Here is a 23,838-nt window from a genome sequence, read left to right as displayed (position 1 = left end):
GAAATGTTAATGTGAAACTAAGTTGATCAGTCAGCTGCAGAGAGATGTGTGCTCTTTTCTGGGGGTTGGATTATTATAGTTCAGAAGCATCAGTTCCAGACCAGTCATAGTTGGAGAAAGACACAGCTATCTAGCAATCCACTGAAAATAACATCACTCCTTTAGCTGGCTTCATCCTTAGGACTCTTGTGATGTAAATCATTATTTTAGCTTTAATTATGTACCCTGTCGTATTTTTTGTATTTGAGAGAAGGGAGTAGCTGCCCCATACCACACCACCCTCGCTAAATCCAGTACATCCTGTTCTAGTCTTTAATCTTTTCAGGGTGAGGTCACATTTTTTTAAAACTGGCCTCTAGCTCTTGAGAGTTACAGCTTTGGGTTCTACCCCATCTGACATCTCCCCCTTAAGGAGGAATTTCCTCTTCCATGCAAATGCAGCTCTGCTTGTCTGCACATGGAGGTCTGACCCATCCTCTGCTCCAGTAATCCCCATGGGTAGGGCAGTAGCTGCTCTGTAGGTGCAGTTCTCTCGCTCTGTTCTGGGACTGGTTGAACATAAAGTCTGCTGAAGGCTGGGAAGCAACAATTTAGACTGTTTCTGTTGCCAGACATCAGTGTTGTGAACACTAATGTCTTGTTTCCTCTGGTCTAATGTGGAAGAAAATGCACTGGGAGCTATGGGGGAGGACATCTAATATTGCATTAATCCTTTTACCTCATGCAGGAACATCAGCAGGATGGTGGGAAGCTTTCTGCCAGTGGGCAGAAGCAGGATGGCTCTCCCCTGTAAAGTCTAAGCTGCTGAGAATTAAAATGGTTACAAAACACCATTGGTCCAGCTTCACCAAGAGCCATGCTCTGCCTCTCGCATTGAGCACTTTCTTCCGCATGAATTGTCTCATGGAAACTGAGGGAGCTGCTGTGGATCTGAATTCTGCACAGCAAACTTGGGTTGAGTAATTAACCCTCAAACTCTGTGCTGCAAAAATATTTCAGCGATCAATAACAAAGAGGAAGAATATTCTAATTTGCAAGAGACACTGATTGCTTGGCTGTAGGATGAGTTCCAAAACCATTTAATGCAAATGGCTATCTCTGTTCACTTCAGCGGAGCTGACCTACAGGGGGCTTTGTTATGGTTCATCCTTATTAATCAAGCTGAGTATGGCAGTGCCTAAGGGAGAGCGTAGGATGGCTCTCCTCTGTTGTACAGGCACAAAGGAGGCCTTCTGGGCAGCAGAGAGCTTACACTCTAGAAGAACACATAAGAGCATGTCAACAGAGCAAGAAACTGTCACACCCACCCACTGACAGGGAAGGGGCAAAAAGAGAGAGGGAGGGGGAAAATGAAAAGCGCAGAGCCTGGTATGGAATAAAAGAGGTGGCAAAAGAAGAAATCCATAAATATTGATATTCCTGTGTGATGGCTGTGAGTTGTTTGTCTTGGCAGTTCCTGGCCAATTCCTGTTGTGCCTGTATATCCCAGACTCACTTGCACGTGCATTTGGACCCCTTCTCCATGGTCTCAGGAGAACAAGTTAACTAAGGGCCTAAGCATCTGATCCTGATCTCACCAGCTTTAAAGGGTTTATATACCTCTAAGTTAAGCTGTGTTGAAGTGTTCTGGAAGGGCATAGGGAGAGTTTTGTACTGCCTAGGCTCTGAGAAGAGACAGAAGTGTTTGTGATTCATGTAGCCAATCTGGAATACACCACCAACCCCAGATTAATCTAATTTGAAACCTTTGAACTAAATCTGTTTACTGTAATGGAGCTTCCCACTGTTCCCTACCTTCTTTTTGTTTCCTGGTATATTTTCATTTGGGAAAGCTGCAGTGCAAATTTTTTCTCGTGACACTGCTACATTTTTTTATATTATCATTAAAAAGGAAAGCCACAACAACATTAGCTTTTCCCCCTTGCTCCTTTAGATCGCCTTGAATGTGTTCCTGTTTAGATCTTAACCAAAACTTACCTACTTCCCTGTTTCTAATCCTTTCAGCTTCTTCGAATGCAATGACTCAGCAGCTACAGGATGAATTTGACAGCAGTGTGGAGAATGCAGAAGCTTGGATGAAGGCCATCCAAGAGAGACTGAGGATCAATGACAACACCAAAGGACCTCGATCTGCCCTAGAAGCCAGGCTGAGAGAGACTGAGGTAAGGGAAGAATGATGCACCAGTTCAGAGGTGGCTGTCACTGCTGCTGTTGTTACAGCAGTTACTGCTGTGGGCTTTGGAGTTTTCTATTAGGAAACTGTCAGCCACCCCTGCTTGCTGGAATACTGGTCCTGTGTGGATGGGTTTACATCAGTATTCTTTCTATTTTTTCAATCTGCAAAATGTTTACAGACATTGTAGAATGGGTAGAAAGGATGGCAATTTGATATCTCAGGTTTCCAAGCTTTTCAGATTGATTTGGAGGACTAGCAGTGGATTTGGCAGGTTAAAATGTTTATACTCTCCTATGAGCATGCTCAAACCTGAAACAATTGAGTCACTGCTTGAAATAACCACATAGTGGTTTGCAGAAGTCCAGCATGTAGCACAAGAGAATCAGATCACATTAGTGTTTTGTCTGCACCAGGACTCTGGCACTGACGGAGAAAGATTTCAGTGTCCTAGTAATGGGCTGTTCTAGAGTAATCCCCTTGTCCTTTTCCATAAACCCTGATGATAAGAGGGTTTACAGGTCCCCTTTATAATCTGTCTAATGAAAGGTAAATGTTTTCGGTTTTTTCTGTTCTTACTTGATCTCTTGTATAACTCTTCTCACAAAGATCCCGTTGCAGATTGTGCCTGCTCTCTTACCGTGATTTCACATCCATTATCTTCAGTTTCATTAGATATTATCTTGTTCTTGTAATCTCAGAGAATGAAACACTCCTATTTGTCCCATCTCTACCACTCGTGATTAGAGGGAGTGGTGGTATTTCTACAATTAACATTGGAACTATTTTTATACTTGTATTACCTTTAATTCCAACTAGTCTGTTCTTTGAATTAAATGGCCAAATATTTCCCATCATTATTTACCCAAAGGTCTTTCTTTTTGTGTGTCTACTCATGTTTGGACTGCCTCTTTTGAAGTTTAATTACTCCAAAAAAACCTGTTGCAGGCTTACATTGAGGACGAGGTAGTTGACATGATGGCACAGGAATGTCTTAAGCCTTTTTGCTTAACTGTAGCTCATTGGAGGCTGGATCTTGCCTCTGACATGAGATAGAGACTGTTCATGGAGTGATGGGTGATGGCTAGACTTGCGTGTCAGTCATAAAAATCTGAAGTATTTTCTTTTGGTCTATAGATTTATTTTTGCCCTTAAATTATTTTCACCCTCTCCCTTTGTCTGGGAAACTATGATATGTACAGTCTCAAAAAACATGCAAGAAACACAGGAACTTGAGTAGGGAGAGTTGGTAATTTGGCAAAGGAGGTGCATTCATGGCAGAGATAACAAGATGTCAGGTTTAGAGGTTTGTGGTGATTTAGTATGGCCTGAGCTGAAGGCTGTTGACTTCTGTGGGCTTTGGAGGAAGTCTGTAACTATAATGTCTATAATGTTAGAAGATTTTTTTCAGTTCAGATTTTGGAAATTCATCATTCTGGAGAACAACAAGTATCTGTTCTCTTTTCCTGTGTGTACCTTATCCACCTCTTGCTCCCTCATCCTGTCTCCTTTCTGGGCCTGGCTTCTCTGTCTAGCTCATGACTCTTTGTGATGTGCTCACTGCTTTGCATATTGGCTGTTTCCAAATCCAGTAATCATTTTTCAGTTCCTTTTTTATATCTGCCTGGTATTTTTTTTTCATGCTTCCTTCTTGGGGTTTATTTTCTGTTAATTTGTTAATGAAAATGCCAGCCAAAGATAACAGTCATTTAAAAGCAGATTTGAAAAAGAAAAATGCCTGTACAGCCGCTGCTTTCTCTCCAGTTGTTTGCTTTCATTGGCTGGAAAAATGTCAGGCTTAGAATGCAGTTTTACTCTTAAATTTTTACTGTTGAGTGATAGCTATGGCTTTTATTTTCTTTCTCTGTCCTACCCTTTGCCCTGCTTTTGTGGATTCTTTTAATCACACTTTTCAAGGCAGATAGTTCGTCCAAACACCTGTTTATATGTCTCATGCAGATGTGCTGTGTACATGCCAAAAGAACAGTCTTTTCCCAGAATGTGAGGCTGGAAATCAAAAGGCCTGTGATTTGGTCTCACCTTTGCAATAACTGACGCGATTTTTTGAACAAATTCCATGGGCCTAATCTTTCCAGAAGTAGTTGCTGATTTTGAACCTCTCAGTGTTTTTGTTGTAGGAGCCTCTTCCTTAAAACTTGAAAGCCTGCAGTTTGCCAGGAGTTTGTGGAAGAAGAGCAAGGAAAGTGGATCTGATGGTGTCAGAAATTTGAATAAAGTGATCCTGATAGCTGACATCCAAATCAGGATATAATTAATCTGTTACATTTTACAGAAGTGCTGATTTTCCATCTCTGAGTAGAGGAAAAGAATTTACTTAAAATTAGATGGCTTAAGTTTCAGTTCCTGGCATTCATATTTGAGTAAGATACATGTTTTCATCAATTCATAACTTAGCAATTTAAGGTCAGAGCAAACGTTGGTTGCAGGCAGAAAATTCCACTAGTTAATTTCTCTTGGCTTGTGTTCCAAGCCAACTTTTATTTGCAATAGGAAGCCTTTTTAATATGCTTCATGATTTCTTTAGTAGAGCTTAAAATCGAGAAGTTGCAGTGTACCCTGTGGACATTGCCTCTACACTCTTTGGCAGGTGAGAAGAGCAACTGGCATGTGGCAGCATAGTGCTGTAACTTTGTAACCACAGTGGAAACACAGACACAGATATTTGATAGAAGACGATTTGGGTTTTCTAGCTAACTTAAAATGTTTTTCAATTGCTACATGTTTTTCAATTCAATTCAGTCCCTTAGGATGTTGAAGAATAAACAAATCTGAAGAGAAGTTCTTATTTTCTGTTCAGGAGAAGGTTTGCAGCAGGGACTTCATGATTCCTGGGTGAAAACAAAATTTAAATGGTAACAATTACACTTGATTTCTTATCAGGCTTTCAGTCTCATTTGTTTTTCTCATAGAAAATACGTGCGCTGGAACCAGAAGGCAGCTTGAAAATGGACTTGATTCTTGCAAAGGCAGATGCTGCTCTTCGTAGCGTTGGTGAGGATAAGAAGCACGAGGTACTATCTAAACTGAAAGACATTAAAGCCTTGTGGGAAGAGACAGCCATATACATTACTCACTGTCACAGGTAAGACAAGCATACTCTTTGCACAAGACTGCTATTCGGTGTGTTGAGGCAGTTGTGTCATCCAGTGCTTTCACAAAGTGCTTCCTGCCTTTCTCTGCTGTCTGTATTGTAGATGGCAATTGCTGCTAATCCCAGTCCCATGAGCCTGTGCAGGAGAGGGGGTAGATGTGACCTCAGTACTCTCTCCTTTCACAGCCAGGCCATCTCATCTCATGATGGGTCTGTCAGGCACAGGAACCTTGTACAGAATATTTCCTCCCCAAGCAGGAAGGACCTGGCAAGTGAATTTTGACCTTCTGAAGTCAGAGCAGCTTAAAATTGCTGAGAAACTTGTCCTTTGCTTTGAAGGCCTTTTGAGCTTGCCAGTCCCCTCTGCTCCCATCACCATTCCATCTAACTCATCTCTCTTGCTCTCCCCAACAGCCGTATTGAGTGGGTCTGGCTGCACTGGAGCGAGTACCTGAAAGCCCAAGATGAGTTTTACGCATGGATTCACAACATGAGGGTGACCTTGGAGCCTGACATTGAGTTGCAGCTTGGCTTAAAGGAGAAGCAGTGGCAGCTGAGCCATGCTCAGGTTCTGCTGAATGATGTCTTGAATCAGTCAGTCCTGCTGGAAAGGCTGCTAGAGGAAGCTGCTTCCTTGTTCAACAGGATAGGTGACCCCAGCGTTGATGAGGATGTTCAGAAGAAAATGAGGGTGGAATATGAAGTAATCAGGGAAGAAGCTCAGGTACACCTATAAAGAACGGGAGGTGTTCAGATTTCACCAATACACAGTATTGTTTGCTATCTGCTTCTTGAATGATGGGACTTACCTGGTAAGAAACTGAGGCAAAATCTCTGCAAAAAGAAAAAGAGCTGAGGACCCCTGTTATTTCAGTCAGTGGACTGTTTGCAACAGTCATCATGTCCCCAGATAAGTGTTAATTGGGATGCTTTCACACTGTTCTTTATAGTATGTTGTTGTAAAGTAACTGCAAGCTGCTTGCAATGATCTAGTGAATATTGGTTTAGGTCACCTCTGCATAAAGTTTGAATTGTTCTTCATCTTTTAGTGCATTAGTGATCCTTGTATAACCAGATGCAAAGTACGTATTCCCAGAGCCAGGCAATTTTACATGCATGCACCCTCGTTGGAGGACGTAGCATTGGTCCCGATCCAGAGCTACACTCCTCGCCTGCAGAACTGGGAAACTCAGAGGTGCGAGTCAGCTGCAGCCCAACACTGAACTCACCTAGCCAGTTCCAGTATCTGAAATATTTTCACTGCACACAGATACTGATCCTTGCCTGATGGTAATCTTCCAGCTTGAACAGTTGTTAGAGAGGCAGGTGTAAGACATCCTAGTTCATCTTTCAGTGCTGTTGATTTCCTTTGACCCTATTGCTGGGTAAAGTTTTCAGATAAGGCTCATACTTTTCACTTCTAAAACTCAGGTAAAGACAGGATTGGACCATGTGGCATGGCTGAAGGGTAGACGTCTGTAGATGGGCAGAATAATTCATTTTCTTACTAGCCTATATCAATAGAAATACTCAAAGGGATATATGAAATATATATAGACACATCTATCCCAAGCATACAGAGATTAAGATCTAGTCTTTGTCTCATAGTGGCTTCCAGTATTTCCACAGGCTGGAATTACCTGGTGCAAGTATAAATCATTTTCATTGCATTGGCTCTGCTGTCTGCCTCTGTCATAATGTTGCCTTCTGTTTCTTCCCACACCTGTGTCCCAGTCCAGAACTTGAGCCTGACAGTGATGTGTGCTCTCCTGCCCTGGGTGCTATCATACAAAGTTAACTTCAGATCACACTGGAGGAACAACAACATTGGGATGCTTATGCCATTGCTCTGCTTGCTCTACAGATACTTTTTCTGTTTTAAAAAAACCCACACAAACCCCAAAGCAATGAAAAAAAATCCCGAGCTGGCATCTTTTGTGAGCATGAAATTCAGATATTTTTTAGCCATAAAGATAAAACTGCTGCTAATAAGTGTCTCCAAAACCCAGTTCGTATTTGGAAATTCTGAAACTGCAGCTGCCACAGAGAGGCTGTAAAGCCACCAACAGACTTGTGCCTCAATGTTGATTATTTATTTCTAAAGGTACGCCCCTTCATTACAAGCCAGCTGGCTTTACAAATAAGAAAGTTCCTGGGAATTCAGCTGTTGTCTATATAGATTGCCATTTAAAATTCTCATTCACTCCCTTCTAACCAAGATTTGTGTTTAGTTTTGAAGCAGGAGACAGTCATTAGCTATTTTAATAAGGCAGTTCTTTCAAACAAGACATTTGAATACTCAAAGCCAGAATGTGACCTCTCTGGGACTGGTTTTACATAGTGTAATTTCTCTAACTGACTTGGATACATGCTGGTGTAAATGAGATCAGGAAGTGGCTCATAGTACTTAGATAAAATATGTCTTTATGTCTCTGGCCAACTGAGATGCTAGAAAAAGCTTTACTTTGGCATTGGTTACAAATACCTCATTTCGTTGAAGGATGGAGTAAGAGAATCCAGCTAAGAAATCCCTCTTTCAGGAGGTATGGAACAAAGAAGGGAGTTGGGAAGCCTTGGGTTTTGCAGCTGAAGTAAATGCAGCGTTCATTAGCTAATGCCAAGGTTACAGGCACCTTGGGAATCGTGTTGGAAAGTATAACACTAGTTAGAGAAACCCTGCCACCTCTTCCAACAGGAGGGAGGAATGAATGAAAGAGATGCAGGAGGTGTAAGGGGAGTGCTCTGGCCCCTCACATGATGAGAGGCCAGGCTAAATGTGACTTGCCAGCTGAATGCCTGAGCTGCCTCCCAGAGGAAGCTCACTGGTGTTTGTAGATTACACTTGTGTTTGAAGAGCATTTTTAGATCCTGTGCAGTTGTCCAGCTCTATCAGAAGGCAAGCTCTTGCACCGTGTTTCTTAAATGGTTTGCCTGTGACATTGCTTCTCTGGTACGAGCAAATGGTGGGGTTTTTCTTTCTTAGTGCTAACGTGTCCTTATCATTCCCAAATTTTAAAAGCAGGTAATTTTCTTTTAAATACATTGACAGGGATATTTTTAGATGTGGCAGCCATTTCCTATGTGCTTTCCTAGTAAATAACAATATGCAGAGGTAGATGATTCTGGGTTTTAGCATGAACGATGACTGAACATGGTAAGAAAAGTTATGATATACAGTGCATTGATATTTAGTCACATATATCAAATATGTCTGAGCACATCAAATGAATTTCAGTCCATGTTGTCCGTGTTAACTGAAACTTAGATGTTTATAATGCTAACCTGCACATACCCTAGAGCTATGGGAAGGGCTCTACGGCGGGCTATGGGAGCTTTCTGTACTCTACTTGAGATGCCACAGAGCGATTTAAAGCAGAAACTTCCTTTATGTGCTCTAGATTGCCTTCCAGAGGAGGTTTGTTTGCCCTTGATGACTGTAAGGAGAGCTTAGGGGAGAGGGTTTCCTATGCTTCCGTCTGCCCTCCTGAGTACCCAGGGCTGGGGACATCCTGCTCACACACATCTCTTCCTCTGCAGCCCATGGCAAACCCATTCTTTTCCTGTTGGTGCTCTCACTCTTCCCAGGGCTATCCTCTTGCTTAATGTCTCTTCACATTAACCAAGTGCATGTGGAGATGGAGTTTAACACTGTCCTGCCCCCCAAACAGCTAACCTAACAGAAGCAAGTGATACCATATTTTTCATCATTAGAAAGTTTCACTGCCTAACCTCTGCGGGAGGTGGGGGACACAGCCAGCTCTTTGTAAGCCTTTCGTTTGACAGCTAGCACATTCTGTCCAGATCCGTGGCACCTCTTTCTTCACCTCATGGAGCAGCAGGAGTATCCAAACTGTGCGCTCCTTTGTTTTGGCTGAATAGCCTGGCCAGGGGTGGGTCATTTTGACTTCCTTTATAACCATCTATATCTTAGCATAAGACTTTTGAGTTTAATAATAGCTCTGCTTTATTATTCTGACTTGCTCCCTTTGGAGCTCTGTCAGTGCAACTGACTAGTCTAATTCCCTGGAATTGATATGCTTGGGCTGCCTTGTTTCACTTCGATGTTGGCCCATTTACACCACTGTAAGATTGCATTCTTCAAGTCCTTACCTTGAGGCCAAGGCGAGAATCGTTTAACCTGTGTGCACCTCTGCAGATCTAAGAATCAAGGCAAGGGGTTTTAGCAAACAAGTGAGGTGTTCTGCTGGATACACCTTGGCCACAGAAGTCATAATTCTGCTTTTTGGTCTCATCCAAACCCATGTGCATAGGTGGTCCTGCCCCAATAAGAGGGTATCATTTAATCTTCCATGGGAAGCAGTTGTCCTTTAGCTGTCCCAAAGCAAATCAACTAGCTTTAGGGGTGTCACTCTTGATTTGCACAAGTCAGCAGATATTGCAGTGGCAGTGTGGAAAACAGACTGATATGGTGCTACCTGGAGAATGGTGGCACTGTACGGCACTGTGGGCATAACCTGTCCCAAAGGTGAAGGGCAAAGTCCCAGAGGGACCACCACCCCAGAGCACACAGGACATCCCGTGGTGACTGATGCTCATGCCACAGTTCTGCTGGCCTGGATGGAGAAAGGCTGACAGGGTGGTGATGGCCCACTGCCACCTCAGGAAGGCTGATGGGTTGGGCACATGCCCACCAGAGCCTCACAGAGACAAGGGAAATGGAGAGGGGACTTTGAAACTCTGCCCACCATTGCAGCTATCACCCTGCTCTCTATGGAGGGCAGCTGGGATGAAGCTCTGCTCAGAGGCACGGGATGTGTCCCATATTATGCAAAATGAAACTCAACCCATTGTCTGTGACAGCAAAGCCTTTCAAGGGTGCTGCAAGCGCTAAATGGATTGCACAAGGAACTATTTTTTTCTGATGTAACCAGAGTGTACCTCAATTGTTCTCCATGCCAACTGGTGAAGGGAAAGAAAAAATCGGTCTGATTTTGTAGGAAATAATACTTAGGTTGGATATTATACTAGTGAAACAAGAGAGCAGGATTCCTTGTGATTTGTGTAAAATTTCCTTCAGCAAGGCCTAAACTTCAGCTGACAAACAAGGATAGTCGGAGCAAATGTGGCTCTGCCTTGCTGTGAGGGGTGCCAGACTGGATCAGCGGGGAGCAACTCATGATGTGCAGGCCCCTGTAAGTTCAGGGATTGTTGGTTATAGGGTACACACACAGTAACTTGGAAAATCAAACCTGCTTCCAATAGGCTTAAATTTGCTTCCAGGGTCTGCAGTACCACCACAAAATAGGTGTGATCTACTAATTGAGTAGGTTCCTGGGCTACATGATTGAAGGTGATGGTCACTTTCCATACAGCCTGCTTAAATTATGAACACATTAAAACACTTTGCATGCTTCTAGCACAGTCTCTCTTACTCTCATTTTGACAGATAGGCAAAGTCAATCTCTTGTGTGCTCATCTTTATTTTTAACCAGCTTGAGGAACATAACTGCTTGTCTCCCAAAGTCAAAACCAGAAACAATCTTCTGTCCCTTTTCTTTTTCTAATGAGAGAATAGGAAGTTTTGGAAAACACAGACTAGAAATTCACCTGAGAGGACCTTGCAGTTTCTCTCCTTGGAGATTAGCCACTGACAGCCTGCAGCACGATCAAGATGGGGACAAGCCTTTATGTCCTTTTGTGTACTGTTTCTTGAGGTGAACTGTGAATTTCTGTGGAGGCCAACTGCTATCAAGGCTCATGGAAAGGGACTCTTGTTTATAAATTCTGGGTTACTGTAAAGGAAAAAGAGCCAAATAAGCACTGTCCTCACAGCTTCTGATGTCTCTTGTTACAGAGCAGAGTAAAACTGCTTGAAAAAATAACCAAGGAACATGAGCAGTACAGCGCTAACGTCAACCGGTTTCGATCGTGGCTGAATGGTGTGACAGAAAGATTAAACTGCTGCATTGGAGAAGCAACCAAGTCTTCAGCAGGGGACAAGTTAAAGACACTGAAGGTCCTTAAACAATATAATTCTGACAAGGAGCCAGGATCCTATCTTCTCCATACCTATATATGTTTCTCAAACCACACAAGGGTGTACTTGAGAAAAGAATTACACAAACAAAATAAGGTGGTGATTGTAACATGGGCTAGGGGAGAAGAGTTGTGTCAGGTCCTAAAAACTGTTAGTGCATATTGTTCTCCCAACTGTAGCATGAGTCACAGGCCGGTCTGCTTTGTTTTTCTTAAAGCCTGTACTCCTATGGTTATGTGATTCTTTGACAATCTTCCCTTTAAACTTTTTTAAATGAATGATATTTGGTAAACGTGATCCAAATAGAGCCTGAAGGCTCACAGGTTTTGAGAGTTTAGAGCTGGTGATAAAAATACCAGTTTTGATAACAGTATCCAGTACTTTGGTGCCACTGCTTAAACTGTTCAGCTTTAAATCTCACAGAGATCTTTCTAACTGCCTGAAGCTCCTGTTTTCTTTGTCAGTGACCTCAGGTGAGAAGCATTTCTGAAAATCAAGCCAATATTTTCAGAATTGTGGCAGTTAGTGTTACTCAGAAGGCAATCAAATGACCAAACCTGGCTTCAGGTCACTTGAAAAAAGACATACTTTGAAAAAAGAAGTGAAGAAGAAAATATGTAAAACCAGGAGAGGTGGTCTTGTTTTCCTACTGCTTTTAGATTTTTCCCCAAGTTCCCATTTCTGCGGCTAATCTTTATTTAACTTCTTTCTGCAGGAAATTGCCAAAAACGTTAGGAGCGGTGGAAAGAAATGGAAGCACCTTGAAAATCAGTGTGCAGAGGTGATTCAAAATACCTCCCCACTTGGAGCTGAGAGAATGAAGGATGAACTCGAAGAGCTAAGAAAAGCTTTGGAGAAGTTGAAACTGCTGAGCAGTGAGGAGGAGGAGAGATTGCTCAAGATCCAACAGTCAGAAAGCGCCTATGAGTCCCAAGCCAGGCAATTAGAAGCGGATGTCCAGGAACTGAAAAAAGATCTACAGAGACTAGAAAATGACTTGGACCCTGGGGAAGGGGAAATGACTGAAGATGAGTTTGTAACTCTGTGGAGAAAATGCAATGTGAGTTGTTACCCTTTGCATGCCTAAAATCAGCAGTCATAAATTGACTACGCATAGTCACATCCAACAGGTGCCTGTCCCGTTGGTTAAAGGTGATAAGGGAAGAATATGAGTGTTTATAAAACAGACTGAGGAAAAGGTGAATAGCAACAATGGAATCAACTACTCTCACTTTGCACAGAGGGAGCAGGGTTGGAGGATGTCTTGGAGTTTGTAATTTGAGTTAAGAGGGACCGTATACAACAAGCGCACACCATAGAGAGCGAACAACACAATTTGCTCTACTTAAAAAGAAGCAGGAAAAATAATGCCTTGCTGTATGTACAAATAGATACACAGATATTTCTGGTGTATTTGGTAAGACCATTTCTATATTATATCCTTCATCTGTGAAAGGTGGATACTTGTATTGCTTTACTGTGAGACACACCTTCATTCCGAAGAAGTCCAAAGTTTGTAGCGATCTGGGATTTACACCAAAATCAATCTGTTGCAAAAATGAGTGCAAAAATTATATCACACATAAAGTAGATAAAAATCTTTGCCACTCATTTCCTCTTGAAGGTTGGTTTTGCATTTATTATCCCTTCTCGAAATACCTTTTATTGCTATTTGTGTGTCTAGAACTCAGCAGGACTAGATGGGAAAAGTATATGCAAAAAGGACCCACAAAATACCAACTGGTTCAATCCAGCTACATTTGCATGGTTTTTGTTGGTTTTGTATCCCTGTGTCACCCTAGAATTCACATATGAGTGTGTGAGAAAAATCCATTCATGCAAACAGCTGTGGTTAAAACTGCTCCAGAAATGCATCTTATATTATATACTGCTATCAGTGAACTGAAACTGGGTCTGTGTTCAAACAGTGAACCCTGCAGCTGAGATGCAGAGGTTAGGGAGTGCGAGGAGAGGAGAGAGAGCCCGCAGGAGCAAAACTGTTCTGGAGAATGTTTTCTGCCTTAGTAAAGCCCATATTCGTTACAACAGGAAAAAAAGCAGGAGAAAGGAGGCTTGTGAATAGCTTGAGAGACATCCTTATCTCTATATTTCATGTGCCAGACACTACATGAAGTGTGATCTGTTTCTTATTTTTGTGATTAAGGCAACAAGAGCAGCTCTGGCTGCAGAAGAGTCCAGGGTTGAGAGGCTGAAGGCTCAGCTTAAGGACCTGCTACGGTTCTCCCAAGATGTGCAGCCACATGCTAAGGGTGTTGTCTCTGCAATACAGAAGTATCAAAGGTAGTGGGAAGTCTGATTATGCTAGGGGGGTGGGGGGAATCATCTCTCAGACATTGAAGGGATTGACAGGGGCCTAAAAAGAAAGTGATACGGCGATGGGTAGAAGAGAAAGGCTTTTGCTAATTACCTCTGCCTCCACGTTTCAGTAAACCTGTAATTTTAGCCAATTGCTAGGAGCTGTAGGCTGCTGGCCATTTTCAAGCAATGATCTTGCATCATTATGTTGTGTCTGGTTTGAAGAAAATTAGATTGTTGGCAGCTGATTTGATCTTCTTAGCATTTAATAATAATAATGTATGTGTTTTGCTTGCCTTTCATGACCGCAACTAGAAAATCAGGACAGAAGCTGTAGTAGTAAATGGTTCAGAAGAATTACGGCCCTCTTTTGTTGAGTTTGTTGTCATGACTCATCAGCCTTAGCAATTATTTGGCAGAGTTTATTCCCCTTCTCCTGGTGGCATATATGCATGATTCCTGTTTTCAACTTGCCTTGGGTTGGAAACTCTGAAAGTTTAGCCTCTCCCCAGACTTCAGTGTTTCCGTTTCCAGGCTGCCTGGAATCAGGAAGTAAAGAAGCTGCAGCAAATTTTGCAAACTTAGAAGAAAGGAGCATTTTTTTAAGGAAAAAGAAAGGTCAGTTTTTTTTTACTGTATCCAAGCTTATTTTCCTCTGTCCAGTGCACAGTATGCTGTCCTGCAGGAAGAGTTATAGGTCATTATGGGGAAGAATTTCAGTTTAAAAACTAACAAGTAAATGATGTTGAAAGAGGAGCAGAGAAGGCAGAACTTGCCTCCGAGCAGGAAATGGCAGCTGCTGTTTTGCTAGCTTCTCTCCAAAGCTTCTTTGAAAAGTCTGGCAGCTTCACACTGAGCCTGGCAGGGGCAGCAGAGCAAATGGCAAAGGACATGTAATGTCAGAACTTTCTATTTGCGGAGCTTTCAGCCTCTGCAAGCTTGCCTTTGTTTAGCTCCGTAATGTCCCAGTGACACAGGTAAGATAATTGTTTCTGTTGTTATAGAAAGGCAGTATTAATCTTGATTGGCATTGCTCTTGCCTGCCTGTCTTGTGAATTTGCAGGATACTGTTCCCATATGAACATATAGTTTGGGCTGAATTCTGCCCTATCAGATAGGAATCTGCAAACTGGGAGTACTGGGAGGTCAGGAAAGCTGAGAAAAACAGGAGGCAGCTGCATGGGGTGTGTCACTGCTAGGCCTTGTTACTCAGCTGTATTTTGGATAAGCCTTTTTAAGAGAAGCCTGGATATTTAATGAACATGTGCTGATTTTTTTTTTCAGTATATATACACACACACATATATAGCTCTGTGTGTTTGTGTATACATATATATAAATACAAAGTTTTTATCAGAATCACCTATATATAAATATAAATACAAGTGGTTCTGCAAAATGTTAAAAATTTATATCTGAAAAAAATGTGTATTTTCTTCTTTTTATAGGTAACATAGGGCTAGTGAAGATTTCTTCATGTACTTTTTTTAAAGGAACAGAGACTCGGTAATATGTCAATCAATCTATAGGCAACTGCAGTTAAATTCTAGATATTCTTGGCTTGTTCCTCCCATAAGTCGGTGAAACTGCTCCGATAATGATTTGTTAAATAATGCTTGTGATAGCAGCCAAGAAAGATCACATACAAGAGAAGACTGCTGGCTGCTAGAAAGGCAAAGTAATTCCTGATACACAGTTGCACAAGAGACAAATGTGTCTTACCACGTCTAAATAAAGTTTTGTCGGGTGTCTCTGACTGACAGAGCAGCTGTCAGTACGCAACAGCAGGCTCAGACAGTAAAAAAGACTGAGGCTTTTGTGTTGGATACAGTTTACACACGAGTATTGTGTTAATTTATGCCTTGATGAATAGGATGTTTGGACTTGGATTTCTTCGTAATCCTTCTCTCGGCTGTCACTTTATCCTTGCAGTGTTAGAGGCAAGACATCTAAAATGAGCACTGATACAGAAGCCCAACTGAGTATACTCTTCCAAAATCCCCTGCAAGATTTTGAACAGTGGAAGCCATCAGTCCAGATGCTCCTGGAGACTCCGGAGCCAGCTCTGGCTCACATTGAGGTAGCAAACCTGTTACTAAGTTCAGAAACTGATATTTGGTTTGTGTTTACCCAAGCTATGCCAGCAGCTGCCTGCATACAGCTGCCGGACAGCAGTGCTGGAAGGGCCTTTCCAGCACGGCAGGAAACCCCAGAGTACAGAGGTCAATACTTAGCTCTCGCTGTAGCAGAATGCCTTACTTTCTGTCCCCCGTTTGGTTAACTAGAGTTGTCAACTGAAAAGGCTGAATTAAAGTGCTATATATCTTTAACAGTGATGATAATATTGTTTAGCATTAGCCCAGATCTCCCTGGACGGGAAGTCTGTGGGCTCTGTTAAGAAGTGTGTAGTAATATAGTCATGGGATTATAATGCATGATTTCTGCACGTGCCCAGGAAGGTGTGTTTGTTACTTTGCATCCCTGTGATCTCCAGAATAAATGGGTCTGTGAACAGGGATGGGCTTTATCCTCGGGATGAGCATTCAAGCTGTCCTTTCTGTTGGTTGTTTAGGCCTCTCCTCTGCACAGACAACTCTTTCCATAGTACAGATTTCCTCTATTTCTGTTCACAAAATGGATGCAGCCCTGGTGCTTCTAACATTATCAGGAAGACTTTTCCTTTAACTGGGCACTGTCCAGGTACCTTCTGTTACCCCTTGTTGGCCCAGCATGCTGTTTTCACCTGACTTTGTCATACTGCTTTTGTTGTGTGACTTGTGTGAGAATAATGTGGTTTATGGTTTTTATTTTTTTATTTTTGGTATGATTTTACTGGAAGAATTTTTCTCCTTTAGGCTGCTCTAGCTGAAAGCTCCCAGTTCAAAGAGAAGTTGATGACATTACAGCTGAAGAAAGATTTGCTAAACAATATCCTTGGTGAGGAAAAAGCAAAGTCTTTCCTGCAAGAGGTAGCTGAAGCTTCAAAGGAGAGAGAATTTCTACACAAAAGTCTGCTCCAAAGCAAGAGCAAACTCCAGGTGAGTTTCAAAACGCTTATACAGTCTTTGCCTGTGACAAAGACAATGATTAATCTTTTACTAAGCTAGTTTTCTAGATAAAAATTTAGTAGTAACCAGCTGTGCCCAATCGCTTTTTCTAGGTTGATCAAATATTCATATGTATTTGTGGTCTGTTGCACAGTGTAGCTTAGTGTTTGTACTGAGTATGAAATGGACGTTGACAAAAGATAATGGCAAAGGATACATGTTGAATACTGGATATTTTTTCTTCTTTCTCCATCTAGAATTTGATATCGCAACATGAGGACTTCGATGCTGGTTTCACACCTTTGCAGAAGAAATTATCTACCATCAAAGCCAAATTAGATCTAGAGAAGGAACCACGGCCTGACCTCTTGGGTAAAAAGACACAACTCCAGAGGCTCCAGGTACATTACAGTAATCTTTGACTGTGATGTCCTCAGCTAATCGTGGTCCTGTTTGTTCTATTTTATTAGTATTAGGAATTCAGTACCTTGTCCCCTTAATTGATTTTGTGTTAGATAATTTCACTTGGTCCCATTTATATCATGGAGTAGATGAAATTGAAGCAGTGCAGCTGAAGAACTGACAAACTGGGCTTGAGGGAGGGAACAAGCAGCTAGAAGCTGTTGGTGCCATGCCTTCTTGGGCTAGTTTTGTTGCTGAAGAAAATGTACCCTGATACTTCCCATTTATCTTGTGAAAATGCACAAGATAACCTGAACCAATCTAACTCTCTCCAAGAGCAGAGAGTTCCCATTGTCCCACCTCCTTCTGCATCTCCCCCTTCCTGCTTTTTACCTTGTCACAGCTTTGACATGTGCTGGATTTACTCCATGGGCTAATTCAGCTGGCCAAGATAAGCAAAAAATAATCAACAGGAAAAGATTATAATTTTCCACTTGGTTAGTATTTTGAACTGGTTCAACAAAGGTCCCAACATGCAGTAGAGCCTGCTCTGGGCAAGCAGTGGGACTGCAGAGCTGGGAGAGGGGAGAGAAGACAAGGAGGGGAAGAGAGAGGGAATGTGACTCTTCATCTTTCACCATGGTGAGCTACGGTGATTCAGCTATACAGTGCCAGTTCACCTTTGGTGACCGCAGGGGTGTTATCACCATAGTTCTTTGCAGGACTTAGGTGATTATACTATGTCTCCTAGCAGCTTCTCAGCAACTTTTCTTTGTTATCAACTGCTACAGTGTAAGAATGTCCAACCATTTCTTTCAGAAACATTTACTTCTAGACATCAAAAAAATTAGTTTTCTTAATGACAATGGTTGTTCATTTCTGGATCTCTGCAGATGATCCAAGATGACTTGGCAGAGCTTGCGATTCAAATGGAGGAGGTAGAGAAGCTCATTCAGTCAAATACCACACACAGGCATGAAATGAACCAACTTTCATCTGACTTTCAGGCCCTGAAGAGATCGTTGGAGGTAACATAAGGAAGAGTTTTTAGTTGCCTGAGGAATTGTCAGTTGCCACTATTAAAAAATTAAAAAAATATATCTTAGAGCATACGAGATTATATGCTTTGAGTGACAGATATTTTCATTTCAGGGGAAGAAGGCACTGAATTCCTAAGACTTTGATAACTCTTCCAGGATTCTCTGGTTATCTGTAATGTAATTTCCCTTTGGGATAGGATAGAATCCACACAGATTTTATGTCTTTATAAATTATTTCTGGAGTGGGCCTGAGATTTCTGACCAAATGACCTCCTAGTTATATTATCATGGAGGTGCTTGGACTTCTTCACGGACTCCTGGGTAGTGTTTATGTATCAAACTGTTTGTTTTTTTTTTTATAATCTCGTGACCTAAAAGTTAATGAGAGAAAAGTGTTGCAATTGCATAATTACCTGAGGCATATTGTAGCTTGTAAACATAGGCCTAAAAGGACCTTCCAAAGCAGTCTCAGAAGAAGAGCTTATCAAATTACCTTAGTTATGCAGGCCACCATAAAAAACCATATGATAAAGTGTTACCCTAATATGCACTGTGGAATTCTACTTTCAGTCTCAATAATCCCATTTATTGCTGAATGGGACTTTTTCCAAAACAGTCTGTACAGTCATTTCTTATTCAGGGAGTACAAATGTATTTATATTGACTGAGGTATTTAAAAAAAAAACATATTCTTTACTCTGTGTCAGCTGAAAAGAAAGGGAGCTATTCTAGTGCTTAATGCCCCCCCATGTGGTTGGATCCAGGCCTGCAGGAGCTTGTAGGTGTTTCCTATGCCACTGATGCTAAAGGATGAAGTTTTCTGTGTCTCATTACAGCTTTTTTTTTTCTTTTGCCCATGAGATTCTGTGCCAGTAGTCACAGTGTTAGATCCAGTAATAAAACTGCTTTTTGTCTGTGTTTAGTTGCTGATATATTTTTATCATTTGTAGGTGATGATACAGCAGAGTGAAGAGCACATTCAGAAGCATTGGGCATATAATGAGAAACTCTCTGACCTCCAGCAGTGGATCACAGTAACCACAGGGAAGATTGACTCCTACCAGGGTGCTGATGGAGAGCAGAACACCGAGGGCAGGGTGGCAGACCTCAAGGTGAGGAAAGCATCTTAGTGTAAGATGTTAGTTATTCACTTTGTGGCATTCAGACATGAAGGGCAGGGGTTTTCTAGTGAGGGTTTCCTGGTTGGGGAGAGTAATGCTGGTTTGCTCCTCCTGCCGTAACTGTTGGTTGCTGCTATGTCCCTGCTTTGTCCTGTGCTGTGGGGTGTGGAGCTAGGGAAAGGACAAGAATGGTGAGAAATGGCTAAGAACTGTTGAGATGGATAAAGTATTATCAAAGGATAGGTGGTTTTGAAAAGGGCTCTTCCTGCCAGGATGATCTCTCTGGACAATACCTACCTTTGCCTATGTGTACTCATTGATACATTGAACATTATTACCCTGTTAGCTAACTTTATACTGTGTTGAACTGAGGTGTTCCACAGCTGCTAGCTTTTCCCTGTGTAGCAGTATTCTGCATGCTAGATTCACTCTGGCAGGTTACTCCAGGTGGCAGCTTTTGCCTTTATACAGGAAACCAAGATACCTCTTAGGAAGGCTACAGAAGGGGTGCACTGACAGCTTGTGCCCTTTAGGTTTTGCCATCAGCTCTTTGACCTATGTTGGTTCTTTGCAAGAATCCACAGCATATTTTTTTTCCTGCTAGGTTTGTTCTAGCTAGTGCCAACAGAACCAGCATAGTCCTGGACTGAACATGGCCTTCAGTCTGACATAGCCTCTGCTTTACCCAGGATACCTAGAAGTAACTGTAAGGGCTGTACGTTTCAGAGATGGCTAGCTGAGTTTCCAGATAAGGAGATCCAGCTGCACCTTGTGGAAGCTCATGGCCAGCTGGTCATGGAGAATTCTTCCCCAGAGGAGACTGCCCATGTCCAGGCAGAGCTAGATCAGCTGAAGCAGTCATGGAGATCCCTGAAGGAGATGGCAACTGGGTAAGTGTCCGTGTACATCTTCCTCATGTCCCTTCGAGGGGATGCTCTTTACTGCTATGTGTCCAGACACACTTAATGCTTTATGCTCTGTGCTGTGAAAGTGAACAGTGATGTTACAACATCAGGAGCAAAACAAGATTTTATTTAATTGTTGTTAAACTGGAAATAATTACTTCCAACAAAACCATTTTAGAGAATCTGGGGACCAGGGAAGTCTATGAAGTTCCCTGTACCTCATTCTTGGAGTAGGCAGTGTCTCCTTATGACCTGGCTCGCCCTTGTAGTGCCAGTCCATATCAGAGGAAAAAGGACATAGACTGGATGACTTCTGCTGTTCTGCCTCACCTTCCTGTTCTTGCTGTCTGATATGGAGGCTATATCTTCACCGGGATTTGTGCCCTTCACAAACCTGCAAGAGTATAAACAGACCTAAAATCCTTTCTTAGCTGACAAATGTGGACTTAATTTATTTTGCCCTCACTTTGCAGTGTCAAACTGCTGCTTGTATTTGCTAGTCTGTATTAAACTTTAATACTGTGCTACATGTGTGAGTATACACTATACACTCTAGACACTATACGTAGTAGACACTGTACATAGTGTCAGAATAGGCATAAAAATGGAATGAGTAAATTGAGGAAGGCTTGATTGTGCTGCTTGCTGTTACCAGACTTGAAGGTGTATTGTCAAGGTAGTATTTTCTTTTTTTGGTCCCTCACTCCCCTGAATAAAAGAAAACAAAACACTTGGAAATGTTAGAACTAGAGGACTGGTGCTGCTTTGAGACACTTCTGTCTTGATCTTATTTTGTTAAAAAGATGTTGGAAATAACTTTAATAGTAATAGTGCTAATAGTAGTAACAGCATAATAATAATAATAACAGTGCTATTTCACCAGAGGTGTCCCCCATAGTCCTGGTTAAAACATGGATGTCTCATCATTAGATGTCTCACTGCACTGATGTCTGGTTTTGTGTTTTCAAGCCTTCTCAAAAAGTGGCAGTTAAATAGACCAGTGGCTGATAAGAAGAAAATAGCATTTGTGGACAGCAGATGGATGTCTGGACCTACCTTCCAGCTTTTAGATGTAGAACCCAACCATAAGCAGGTGAGAGGGGGACTCTATCTGCCTTCATATTATTCTCACAAGAACAATTTTATTGGCTTCATCTGATATTATGGGTTACAAAGTTGGAGGTTAAGATCTTGCGATCAGGCCTTCAGAGGAAACATCTGACATAGCGGTAAGGGCTGATTTGTTCCTGTTGTTCTGTAACCTAGGAGGGGATAGGAGGAAGGCAAAATACAAGCAGACACCTGAAGCTCCTACACGACTTTGAAGAATGGTTAGAAGGAGAAAACACCAAACTGACCAAAACTCTTGCTGTGACTTCATCGTCCACAGAGGAAATCAAGGCACGCCGGAGCAAACTGGAGGTTAGTTTTCAGGGGATGGAGACAAAGACTGCAATATGTGCAAATTCTTTCAGAATTAAAAAAAAAACAACAACAACAACAACAACAAAAACCCCAACCAACCAAAACCCCATCTCCCCCCAAACTAACCAACCAAAAAACCCCAAAACCCCACAACCCCCCCAAACCAAACAAACTAAACCCTCCAACCCCACCCCCCACCCCCAAAAAAACCAACCCTCAAACACTACACTCTCTGCTTTAGAGACTCTAGCGTAGATGAAGCTCATGAATTTAGAACAACTATTTCACCCCTTCTGCTAAGAAAGGTCTGCCAGAGCCAGAGTGGTAGAAGGGAAGGGAGCAGCCTGGCATCTAGTTGTTGGACTGGACATTTCCAGTGTGGTATGGCAAAGTTGTTCATTAAAAGAAGCCAATTAAAATCAGTGTCTAGTATTTGACCTCAGTCTTTCTCTTTCTGTTACATATAGCCAGATGCAATGACAACGGATGCTGTAAGAAATTAAACAAACAGAAATATCCAAGGCTACAGGAGTCCTGCACGAGTAGATCCTTTTATACCATTTCAGGCCAAAAGAGCAATAACAAAAATAAATACGCTATTCCAGAGTACCCAGTAGTTTGATTTAGTACCACTGTTCTTTTGAATGCTAAATTTAAAATGTGGGGCCTTCTTGAATTCTGAGTTGCTGCTGACCTTGTCTTTGCCTGCAGGAGCTGCAGTCTCGTGTGCCTGATGGTCAGCGTCTCTTTGAGGACCTTCTTCATCTTCATCCTCTCATTGGAAAATCTGAAGATCTGGAGGACCTGCGGTACCGATGGATGCTCTACAAATCTAAACTGAAAGAGTCCATGAATTCACCGGTAGGTGACAGCACTCAACTCACAGTTTTTGATCTCTGCCATTGGTCTTTTAGGTTACTTCACATTGCTAGTCATAATTCAACAGTACGTGTGTGTGTCTGCTTGATTAAAACCTCCCTTAGTAAATGCCATCAAAGAAAGAACAAACATAGCCATGTATTTATAAATATACGCACAAATATTCTTGTATTAAAATAAATGTTGTGTGCTATCTTTTTCCCTTTGTAAGCAATGCTCAGAATATTTCTTAAAATGGAAGGTTCAAAACAGAACGACAATTGGCTGTTATCAAAGTGTACGGAGTGGGGGACTGTAAGATGTTTGTGTGTGTGTGAATATTTTGGATATACCCGTAGTTCTGGGCACATGGATCTCTAGCTTTTTGCCCTTTCTCCACACAACATTCTCCATTGGATTTTTTTTTTTTTAACAGTTCCTGCAGTAAGAATGTATTCACTGTTCATTATTTTTGTCTCCTGCTGTGAGACAGTGATCAGAAAAGCCACTTACTGAACTGACTCAGAAAGTAACTTGTGCCTGGAAGGATCTAGTCCTTTTTGAAACTGTCTCTAAGGGCTAAAGATTTTGAATTAAATAAAGAGGAGGTATTTTAATGCAAGACCCAACTGATTAAAGAAATTGCCAAGCTGTTATGTGTCATGCTAAGAATGGCATAATTCATCCCCATATATAAGATATTCCAGGGCATGCTGAAGCTATTCCTATGTTCTTACCATAAACATACATAATTATTAATTAAGATATTTTTAGCTTAACTTACATTATGTGTTGAACTTCAAAATACCCTAATCGGAGGATTAGACTTCGCAGATGTGCTTGTCATACTTTCTGTATGCGTTTTGGAAGGTATCTGAACTCAAACACCTAAAATTTGAGTCACCTGAAAAAATTTCTGCTTGGGAAACCTTGTCTTCAAATCCAAAGCTTACTTAGAATACAAATTATTTAAAGTGCATAGAAGGAAAGTATGACCTCTATTAATAAAGGGCGTGCTTCTAAGAATTGTTTGCCATTGATTGTAATGAGTTATGCTTTGTTGACCAAAACCTCGTGTAAGCATAAATGTAGTCAGTAGGTGTCAGTAAAGTCAAAGCTATTGCCGGGAGAACTCCTCATCTGATTCAAATGTTCAAGAACCTGAAAACGTTTCAGCTTTCTGCCTAATGTGAGTTAAAAAGCTCATTAAAACAAATCTCCTGCTGGTTCACTCTATCCAGGTGATCATGGATTTGGAAGAAACATCCCCGGTGAGGTGAATACTCATTTATAAGCTCCACTGGGATCTTAAGGTCATGCTTCTTTTTTCTTTTTTCTTTTTTTTTTCTTTTAAACAGAGTCTTGGATCTTTGGAAGAAACAGACAGGCTCAGAAAGGTATGACAGTTTCCTATCATTAAGCTAAAAAAGTTTGATGAGAC

At 41.7% G+C, this 23,838-nt stretch overlaps 1 protein-coding gene across 14 annotated transcripts in view; it reads left to right on the top strand.

Moving 5' to 3' along the window:
* The window catches only part of SYNE3 (spectrin repeat containing nuclear envelope family member 3), a 79,511-nt gene that overhangs the window by 25,740 nt on the left and 29,933 nt on the right, over positions 1–23,838 (top strand). For 12 of the 14 annotated variants that reach the window (XR_010374469.1, XR_010374467.1, XR_010374468.1 and 9 more), the window contains exons 2-17: positions 2,005–2,162; positions 5,104–5,276; positions 5,700–6,009; positions 11,101–11,262; positions 11,999–12,343; positions 13,448–13,584; positions 15,532–15,679; positions 16,455–16,637; positions 16,904–17,047; positions 17,942–18,076; positions 19,039–19,200; positions 19,936–20,099; positions 21,084–21,207; positions 21,381–21,536; positions 22,251–22,400; positions 23,756–23,794. Coding sequence is in view for 10 of the 14 variants with exons in the window: in XM_064460693.1 (XP_064316763.1) it covers positions 2,019–2,162; positions 5,104–5,276; positions 5,700–6,009; positions 11,101–11,262; positions 11,999–12,343; positions 13,448–13,584; positions 15,532–15,679; positions 16,455–16,637; positions 16,904–17,047; positions 17,942–18,076; positions 19,039–19,200; positions 19,936–20,099; positions 21,084–21,207; positions 21,381–21,536; positions 22,251–22,400; positions 23,756–23,794 (2,676 nt within the window). In the remaining 4 variants the exon portion in view is untranslated. Of the gene's footprint in view, positions 1–2,004; positions 2,163–5,103; positions 5,277–5,699; positions 6,010–11,100; positions 11,263–11,998; positions 12,344–13,447; positions 13,585–15,531; positions 15,680–16,454; positions 16,638–16,903; positions 17,048–17,941; positions 18,077–19,038; positions 19,201–19,813; positions 20,100–21,083; positions 21,208–21,380; positions 21,537–22,250; positions 22,401–23,755; positions 23,795–23,838 lie in introns of those variants that run through there. The other 2 variants (XM_064460696.1, XM_064460695.1) reach the window with 2 other exon arrangements.

This window comes from Phalacrocorax carbo, chromosome 9 (genome assembly GCF_963921805.1).
Source record: "Phalacrocorax carbo chromosome 9, bPhaCar2.1, whole genome shotgun sequence".
Classification (NCBI taxonomy): Eukaryota; Metazoa; Chordata; class Aves; order Suliformes; family Phalacrocoracidae; genus Phalacrocorax; species Phalacrocorax carbo.
The sequence above is the reverse complement of the archived record's forward strand: the minus strand, read 5'-3'. Positions and strand labels throughout refer to the sequence as shown.